At 41.4% G+C, this 10772-nt stretch overlaps 1 protein-coding gene across 1 annotated transcript; it reads right to left on the reverse strand.

Moving 5' to 3' along the window:
* Window positions 1-345: 345 nt before the first annotated feature.
* igfbp2a (insulin-like growth factor binding protein 2a) lies at window positions 346-10580 on the reverse strand. The gene is made up of 4 exons (XM_086119668.1): window positions 10121-10580; window positions 3000-3172; window positions 2328-2468; window positions 346-983 (listed from the first exon to the last, which is right to left on the reverse strand). Exons 1-4 carry the CDS (start codon window positions 10500-10502, stop codon window positions 822-824), a joined length of 858 nt encoding a protein of 285 aa, XP_085975794.1. The 5' UTR covers window positions 10503-10580; the 3' UTR covers window positions 346-821.
* Window positions 10581-10772: the final 192 nt, after the last annotated feature.

Consider the following 10772-nt stretch of genomic DNA (forward strand, 5'->3'; position numbering starts at 1 on the left):
GGCGTGAAATTTGGTTACGATATGAATTTGAGGCCAGCGCTCTGCTGAACGCAATTCTATTCAGAATCAGATTTTCACAACAGTAGCCTACAGGGATACCTTGAGATACATGTGACCCAGTGTATGAATTTTTTGAGATGCCAGCCGTTGTTCAGCGCATTATTTTTTAATTTCAAATGTGAACTAACACTTGAAATATGCGCACTGTATGGTGGCAGTGAACTCAAATCACTTAACAACCAGCAGTTTGGCAGATAGTGAAGAAGTCTTCAAAAAGAAGCTTCAAGCCACTCCCTGTTGAATTTTCCTGTCGGACTAAACATAAAACTAAGAGAATGACATGTATTTAAAACAACCACATAACTTTTCTTTATTGGTCTATTGTGCTTCTGACAACAATGGAAAACACAGACAAGCTCCATGTACATCCTTGTCAGTTTGATACTGCCAAGATTTAAGCACCAGGGAGAGCAGCAAAATGCCCACTACTTCATCATGTTATTACTGCATGTTTTCATGAAATACAATATAATAGAGTGCTGTGTTTTGTTTTGTTTTGGGGGGGGGGGGGCATTTACATTCATTCCAATGGATTCAGATGATATGAGATAGTGTTGAGAGTTACAAGCATTGTCACAGAACAAATTAGGATCTCAATGCACGGCTGTATAGCTTAAAGACACAAAATAAAACTAAAGAAGCCCTACAAATAAGTTTTTAATTACATGTTAAGTTTAACATTATGCTGTTTCCGAGTTCACCTCACTTACTCATTTTCGTTATTTGTTCCCATATGCTTCACAGTTGCTTTTTGTTGATTATCATTGTATCTGCTCCATGATGGCCATCTCCAGCTCCAGCTCCGAAAGGTACTGGCTGCAGTTGGGGTTACCCCGCACAATGGGGGCTGCTAAGATGGTTTGGCCGCTGTGGGGGCTTACGCACCAGCACTCTCCCCTCTGACCATAAAGAGACATCTTGCACTGAAACAAATTTTTTTTGAAGTTGAGTCATTAAAATTATTTGGACAATATAAGAACTATATAATAAGTTCAATTGTATTAGTAGCCTATATATATACAGTATATTGTATATATACATATATATACCTGTATATAAAAGAGACCCTATCAATTAAGACATTTCACCATGATGCCACAGACACACACTCTACGTCCAGGTAGATGGAAGACACAACACAGAGAGGAATTAGCATTTCCACACGTAAGTTGCTTAAAAAATAGACTTGAAGGAAGTTAAGGCATAGTTAATTTGATGAGTGAGGAACTATCTTTTTAATTGACTTCTCTGTTGCTCAGATTAATGTCAAAGATGTTCTCTTTTGATGCTGAAATGAATGGCATGTGATAGAGCTCACGTTAGCTCGCAGGCTAGCCATGATGTTTTTTTGTTTTTTTTAAATGACTCCAACACAACCTAAGCAAATTATTTTGACAGACCTGTTACAAAATCCTTTCCACTAAACGGTGATGGAGGCTTGCCACTATGCAATTTTGTCTATATATATATATATATATATATATATCCATCCATCCATCCATCCATCCATCTTCTCATCCACTTATCCTCACAAGGGTCACGGGCGTGCTGGAGCCTATCCCAGCTGTCTTCAGGCAGTACGCGGGGGACACCCTGAATTGGTTGCCAGCCAATTGCAGGGCACATAGAGACGAACAACCATCCATGCTCACACTCACACCTAGGGACAAATTTGAGTGTTCAATCAGCCTGCCATGCATGTTTTGGGAATGTGGGAGGAAACCGGAGCACCCGGAGAAAACCCACGCAGGCCCGGGGAGAACATGCAAACTCCACCACAGGGAGGCCGGAGCTGAAAGTGAACCCGGTACCTCTGCACTGTGCGGTCCACGCGCTAACCACTGGACTACCAGGCCACCTCTATCTATCTATCTATCTATCTATCTATCTATATATATATATATATATATATATATATATATATATATATATATATATATATATATATATATATATATATATATATATATATATATATATATATATATATATATATATATATATATATATATATATATATATATATATATATATATGTGTGTGTGTGTATTATATATACTGTATATATATAAAGAGAGAGAGAGATAAACACGCGCACACACACACACACACACACACACACACATACAGTAGATATGTAGATAGATAGATAGATATTAGAACAAAAAACCCTAAAACTAATCTGACGGAGCAACCAACAAAACAAGTCTCTATCATTATTTCAAGTCAGGTCAGTGGTACCCAATGATGAAACGTTTATTATTCACCTGTTTGAGGTTATACTGCCCTCTCCTGTCGCAGTTAGGGATGTGCAGGGCATAAAGGTCCTCCAGGGGACCTCGATTATCTCTGAAGGGCATCTTGGAGATCCTCTCCAGCACCTGGTCCAGTTCCTGCTGACACGGAGTCTTTTGCCCAAAACAAGGCACAGAGTAATCAAAGCTATGAGAAAGATCACCACATCTGTGCTCAGATTTGAGAGGTTTTTCAAGTCTACATAAAATACACATGCAGAAAAAAATATGGTCTAAATAGAGTATATTGGGAATGGATGAATGATAAAATAATGAAAGAAATGAACAGCTGACAGCACCCAACAGCATTTATTATGGTTTATGTTTGTGTTGTCACCGCCCAATGTTGACTATTACATAACTTTTGTTGTTGTTCCAACTGTGCATGTGGGTTGTTTCGTGTGTTCACTGAATGTAAACACAATGATACCGGATTGCTCTCACCTGAAATTACATGTAAATAAAAGAAGATGTAGAAATGAAGGATTAATTGAGGATAACTGACGCAGAATCACATTGCAAAGCAGGCAAACTGTTTTCGAAATATGGATGAATCCAGCTCCTTGGATGAGGTTTGATTTTAGAAGTCCATTGATGAATATGGCCTTGTTGCAATCAGTACATCGTTTGCCGGCTTGTCCTCACCTGTTTGGGTCGAGTCGGTTTAAGCTCTTCCACCTTGTTGCTTTTCATCTTTGTCATCATCTCTTGACGATGTTGTCGCACAGCACTCTCCTTTGGCCCCATCCAAGTGGTTTCCTTACTGGGTAGGCGGACATCACCCAGGCCTGACTCGAAGAACACTTCCGAGGCCTCACCTGGGAGATGACTCACAGTCAGAAAGTGCCAAATTCTTTTAAGACGTAGTTGCTTTGCTCAAGGGCTGCTTTATTATTTCATATTTATCTGTGGATGAAACAGCGAAGCTTGCAGTCTCTGTCGCTAAAATGTACTTAAGAAATATACACATCATGCTGGGCACATTCAAGAGAACAGGAACAAAATTAGTCCCTCAATATACTGTACACCCCACGCATCTCTTTTATTCTTTCCCATGTACTCCTTCTCAAGTAACCGGCTTCTTATTTGACAGTTATCTTTTTACGGTTTAAATAAGTACAATATAGCAACTGTGCAGCCACAATAGCGCATACAGGCTCACCGTCGCATGGCGTCCATAAATCAAATTGCTTAATGTTCAGGTATAAGTTGCCAACAGTCATTTCTTTGTAACAATACCATAAAAAACATGATGTGAGTATTTAAAAACAATGACAAACAAGTCACTTTTATTGTATATATTTGCAGACATTTGGAGGAGGATGCAGGACCAGAATGTCTCTCCCCAAGCAAGGGTTATAATAGGTTTGGATTTCTCATTGTAGTTAGTTTTTATCTTGTTAAGACTTTTTTTTTTTAATTCAGTTCCTTTGAATTAGTTGTTAGGAGGAAGGTTGTTAGTTATTCTAGTTTTGTTTGTTTTTAGTTTATTCTGAGCAGTTTTAGTATTTGTTTTAGTTTATTTCAATATATGAAGTGTTTTTGTTGACTGCAAGGTAATCTAAAAAGTTCACTAAGTGCAGTAAAGTATAGGAAATTACATTTCTCAAACGACTATTGGAACTTCTTTCTTCTGTACAGGCATACAGCAATATTGAAATAAATACATTTAAATGAACCCTGAAAGCTCATGTTTGATGATAATAATTGACAAAGATGAAACCAAAGGACATTTCTGCTATAATTATAGATATAGTTAGTTTCATAAACGGAAGATGTAGTTTAAGTTAGTTTCCATTTTTGCAAAGGTATTTTAGATGTAATTTTATTTTGTTCATGAAAATGTTTTTTTCAACCTTAGTTCTTTTGTTTGACTACATGAACTATAAAGATAGACATGCCCAACGTTTGTATGATTTTAGTATTTGTAAATCAAATGGCACCAAGTTAAGTGTGTGACCTATGCTTTGTGACCCATTGTAAAATGTCTGCATTTTGGGCTCCAAAAAAATGATTAGTCATCTAAAAACTGCTCTTGCGTAATTTATACAACTGCCTCCGACAAAACCCGACATACATTATGTAGGTCTAAAGTCTAGGCAGTACCACACATGAATGCACCATTTGTAAAGGTCAAAGGCCACTATCTCTTGCAATGTATGTACATGCAGCCAACCACAGAGGACCACACCACCAGACCCCTCCCTCTCTTGATGGGGAGTTAGGCCTCGGTGGGCTCGGATCAGCAGTATAAACAGAGGAGCAGGCCAACTGTCCAGTCTACTGCTTTGATTAATCCCTAGACAATGAGTTCCTTTCTAAAACTGATCCATGGCACATTCCCAGAATGCACAAAGGCCAGAGGTGCCACGTCAAGATTCGGGTCAGCAGAGCGAATCCTGGCTCATTCACTTCAGTGGATGTAAAAAAAATAGTCTTCAGCCAGCCACACTCAGATGACTGATATCAATCTGGTCAGGCCCAAGTTGTTGCACAAAACAAGTTTCAAGGATAAATCAGAATAACATTTAAAAAAGAGAACCAGTTAATGTCTAAATTACACAGAGGTGTGACTCTTCATCAACCCCAGAGCACTGGGTGGAACTGGTTTTTGAAGGTGTTTACCTTTTCATCTCAATCTGCTGTTTGGTCACGTTCTGGCATGCTTGCACTCACGCACACACACACACACACACGCACACGCACACACGCACACACACACACACACTATACTCACATGGCTACTTATGTACATGCCTCTTGCTGGCCAACAACTGGAAAATGATTTCATAAGAGATTTTATAACTTTTGGGGTTTAAAACCTTAAAGTTCGGAGGGCCCGCTGAAGGGCCCTCCGTCATCTGTCAAAACAAATCGCTGATGCACGTCGTCAGCTGAGGACATGTGCGAACAGGTTTTTACATCTTTTAAAAGCTGAGTTTCTGGAGATTTGAATGGTACCCTACATGTTACAATTGTCGAATTTGGACCGGAACTTGGGGAGACCTCAAGCTTTGATCCTGTAGTGTTTTCAAGTCCTAATCAACATTCTAAATCCATTTTCAAGGCAGATGTTGTGAAAAGAAATTAGACGAACATAAGATTCGCCTTTTCTTTCTGTTTTCAAACATCCATAGTTCAGTGACAGGAGCACTTACACAGATTCTGACTGTTTGGGGGTGGGGGGGGGGGGGGGGGGGGGGGTATTCAAAATGATAACATTTTGAATATTTCATAAAGAGACCAAAACTATGCTGATACTCCAAATGGTTCAAGAACAGCTACAAATTTACTTTGGGTGCACCTTTCCAAAGGTGTTTTTGGGAAAGATGCCCTCGGTTTAAGTGTTTTAATTGAACGACTATCAATTATCAAATTAATTGATAATTATTTTTGAAAATCAATTCATCATTTTGATAAAAATTTCAGCTTGTCGACAGTAGCCGCACTTGCGATAGTCCTCCATGAAAGCAGGCTGATATCTTGGTGTTCAATCAAAACAAAACATATGCTTTTGCTTTGGAAAACAATGATCAATACGTCTGATTTTATGGCATGTTACGGACCAAACCACTAACTAACTCATAATTAATTTATGTTTGTGCATTTTCTGGACTGCCATTTTCAAATAAAGTCCTCTTTTTGAATTAAGAGATGGAAACTAAAACAGGCTTTTTTTTAATTAATTTTAAAAAATAATCAAGAAAATACTCAATCGACCGTTTACCTACTGAAATAATCATTATCGTTCCCAACTTATTTCACAGACACAAGCCATTTTCAAAATACTCGATACATTTTTACAATGTGGCCTCATTCACACATCGACAATTATTTAGGTTGCCACGGAATAGAAGTAATGCTCATTCACAGACCTCTGGCAAAGCATGAAGAGCATCCATGAGTGAAGCCTATTGCTCAAGAATGCTTGGTTGGGTTCGCCTGGGGCAACTGGGAAACCCATTCTTCATCTTTAAGGTTTGGAGACAACTCCTCCAGCTAAGCCAGGGATAGGTTGTAGCTCACTTTCGACCCTCATGAGGATGAGCAATTTAAAAAAACGGATGGATGAATAAAAAAATGAGTCCTGCAGCAATGTTGTGTTTGTATTGATTGCAAATAAGACTTCAGCACAGAATGGGTGAAAAGTTATTCTGGTTTTCAGTACACGCACAAGAAGATTCTAGGCACAGCTACGATACGTGCAGTTGCTGTCGTGATTGGGAGAAACTGGGGTGACAGAGGTGTGCGGCACTGTTTTTGAAGAAGTTCACATCGATGGGTGGAGGATTTTTGGGGGGAGGATTATCTCGAGGCTATTTCAGTCTGTCAGGCTTCAACTGGACAGGAATGCTTGCTCTTGTTAGCTAACCATGTTATTTCAGATGGCACCGCTGTTTCTTTCCACTCTGGCTCTCACTTCCAGGAGCACCGAGGTACCTTGACATCGTAACTGCATTCACACAGACAAATGTCGGGGTAGGCTGTGTGGGATGTGAAGCATCCTGTCATCTAACCATTTGAAGCTGAATAAATGCTGCAAAAGACATTTCACACGCACCAATTGGCTGGATTATGCGCACAATGAGCACTTAAAGGGAGAGGAAAGATTGTCTTTTTCCATCCATCGATTATCTGAACCGCTTTATAGTACTGTATTTGTAAAATAGATATCATAACTTGACTGTACAACATGATAAAAAATGAGCTGTGAAAAAAGTCGATCTTGTGCCCTTGATTTGATATACAAGTGAAATCACCGCAACTGAAGAAAGACGACCAATTAAAGACAGAAGGCGTGATTTAGAAAGTGTCAATCATTTGTTGCACACTCACGGCACACTTATCGTGGCATCCTTGTGCAATCTCGCAAAAAATAAAACTTGAAACCGGGATGATACCGGCCTTATTTTAGGTGTACTCTTGGAGGCTCACAATACCAACCACAGATACTAAAGCAGGAGTGCCCACACTTTTTGGACCGACGATCTACTTTTTGATCAACTAACCCCCCGGGATCTACCATTACCGGCACACACACACGCCATGATGAGAAACAGCTTGAAACTGAGTCATGCGATGCACTTTTGCAGCCTGTTAACTATCGTAGCTCACACGTACCATTTTCAAGTGCTTCCCTGGGCCCTCCTAGATTCCTATTCTTTGCCCGTGCCCTCGGTGAATTGTACACGAAGCAAACTCTGAATGAGAATAATTTCGATAAAAGATAGAGCGCAACAGCTCTGATCACATGCTGCAATTGCAGACTGCTGAGCGCTAACAACTTCCGGTGACGTAATCACGCGCCATCGTAAATTCAAGATTTACCTGCTTTATTTTATTTTTAAAACATTTTTTTGTGAAAATGAGACTGATAGGATGACTAGGGCGCAGTGTACATTAACACAAAAAAGTATATTACTAACATGTACAAAGACACACAACTGGTTGTTTTTGTTTTTTTTCTCCTCGACACTCCTAGGATCTACTTGGGACCTGTCTTAGATCTACCGGTAGATCAGGATCGACCTAATGGGCACCCCTGTACTAAAGGGAAAGAAAATGTGACCCCAAGTCCAGCAGCTTGTTCCAGCGGTTTGAAATATCATCTATGTCATAAAGAAAGGCTTAGTTCACAATGTTTTGTTATTTTTGTTCAATGAAATTTCAGAACATTATTGACAAAGTTCTAGAGCAGGGGTGCCCAAACTTTTTGGACCGAAGATCTACTTTTCGATCAACTCACCTCCCGGGATCGACCCTTACCGGCACGCGCACACACACACACACACACACACACACACACACACACACACACACACACACGCACGCACGCACACACACACACACACACACACACACACACACACACACACACACACACACACACACACACACACACGCCATGATGAGAAACAGCCTGAAACTTTGGCATGCGATGTATGTACTTTTGCAGCCTGTTAACTATCGTAGCTCACACGTACCGTTTCAAAGTGCTTCCCTGGGCCCTCCTAGATTCCTATTCTTTGCCCGTGCCCTCGGTGAATTGTACACGAAGCAAACTCTGAATTAGAATAATGTCGATAAAAGATAGAGCGCAACAGCTCTGATCACAAGCTGCAATTGCAGACTGCTGAGCGCTAACAACTTCCAGTGACGTAATCACGCGCCACCGCAAATTCAAGATTTACCTGCTTTATTTTATTTTTAATTGTTTTTTTTTTTGTGAAAATGAGACGGATAGGATGATTAGGGTGCAGCGTACATTAACACAAAAAAAATATATTACTAACATATACAAAGACACACAACTGGTTGTTTTGTTTTTTTTTCTCCTCGACACTCCTCGGATCTACTTGGGACCTGTCTTCGATCTACCAGTAGATCAGGATCGACATAATGGGCACCCCTGTTCTAGAGGTATCAGTACATGGTATTGGTGCATACTCCTACTGGTATCGGTTGGAAAAAGGGGGTAATGAACATCCTTAATTTAAAAGAATAACACGTTATTATGAATAAGGTGCTTTTATTTTTTATACTGCCCTAATCTAAGCTATTACTATTATTGTTATGATAATTATTCACATGAGGTCGCTGATGGTGTAGTGTAAGACTCGCCTGACTTGTGTGCGGGCAGTGTGGGATTGTTTCCCACTCAGTGACAGTGTGGCTGTGGGTTTGAATCGTTGCTTGTCGAAATGTTCCCTGCGACTGACAGGCGACCAGTTAGAGTGTAGTCTACCTTCCGCCCAAAGTCAGGCTCAAGCAACTCCTTGCGACCCTGTTCAGGATAAGCGTTGTTGAAAATGAATGGATGGATGGATGGATAATTATTCACATAATGTTCCGTCAAACATTTTCAGCAGCAGTCATTTATTCGCCATGGGCAAGATGCTACGTTGAGCCAATGCTTTTGCATCACAACCAAAAGTGCTGTGATGTGAAGCCTTTGGAAGCTTTAAGCACTTAATGATTGATGCCTTTTGACCCAGCAACACTTGAGCTGATCTCTGTGCTAAGTTACATAAAGTAACTAAATAATGATGACTTATCATAGGGATAATTACTCATTAAGTTCAAAATAAACGTGTCATTCAGGGTAAGCATTCAATAGCGACAAGTTGTCCGGCTTCAGTGAGGGCCTCAGAATCATCCAAATAATAACGCTGTTTACTTTTCCTCTTTGCAGTGACTCGTCCTTGTACAAACACAAAGCACATGAGCCTCACTGGAGTCCTGCACACACAGTCGGCCCAATTTCTAGGTAAAGCGCAGTGTATGCTTACTGCAGGTCAAAGCCTAAAGTCCAGCTTTTCCAAACAATGCAACATTCCTCCCGCTGTCTCCCGGCTCTCTCCACTCCCTCAAAGAATCGTCAACATCAACATTGGGATTTTTTTTCTTCTTCTAGCTCCATCCAAGGAGTGCAGTTTGTGAGAATTCTGGCCACTGCATTGGTTCGCTGTGTTAAAGGCAGCGCTCTATATAGGGAGTGGAGGACTGTGCCTTTTGCCTTCTTCAACCCCATGTGCACTTCACCCAGGTCTGTGCAGCAGGGACTCACACAATGACATTTGAAATTAAACAGAGGAGACTAATGCATGTGGTTTTAGCAACACGAATCCTCGTACGTGCCTTAATGCGAACATCACAATGTATTTGAAATAAAAGCATAACTCTTGTAGTTTTGATAAACAATGAAAAGCAGATCGGTGTTAGAAGCTGATTCGATACTGATAGGACAGACAAAAGGACGGACTGACCGCTGGTCTGCTCCCGGTGCTCCTGGCTCGTGATGTCGGTGTCGACCGCTTGCCGGCACAGGCCTTGGCCCTGCATCAGTTGCTCCAACGGGAGCTCCGAATCGGGCGTCGGGTAGCATCGCAAGCCGGCGGCACACCTTGGGGTGTACACCCCGCACGTCTCACCCTCCAGCCGGGCGCACACCGGGCAGCACCCGCAGCCCGGCTCGCGCACGATTTCCGCACAAGGCTCGCTGAGCCACGGACAGAGAGCCAGGCGCTCCGCGGTGCACGCCGGGCAGCGGAAGACCATCTCGGGCAGCGAGGCGCCGGCGACGGACGCGGTGAGGACCAACAGGCTGTAGAGCTGGAGCATTGTGATTTGCGTTGGCTTTTGTGACATTATCGTGGTCTGGTGGAAGGAAGTAACAAGTAAAAAAAAAAGGATGGGAGGGGAAGGGGGCTGCTCGTGCGTACGCGAACAGGTGAAGCAAGGGGTACGGTGGTCTGCTGGGGCCTACAATTCTCATTACTGAGGACTTGTCAAACTTTTTGCAGGGGAGATATTTTTCCAGTCACCTCCTCATAATGGCAAAGATAGGTAAACATACCGACCACGTGTACCCCGAAATGCATTTTTGGAGAAAAAAAAAGTCGTAAAGTTATTACGGCT

The sequence above is a fragment of the Hippocampus guttulatus genome, chromosome 1 (genome assembly GCF_054856545.1).
Source record: "Hippocampus guttulatus isolate MCC_2025c chromosome 1, RoL_Hgut_1.0, whole genome shotgun sequence".
NCBI classification, from domain to species: domain Eukaryota; kingdom Metazoa; phylum Chordata; class Actinopteri; order Syngnathiformes; family Syngnathidae; genus Hippocampus; species Hippocampus guttulatus.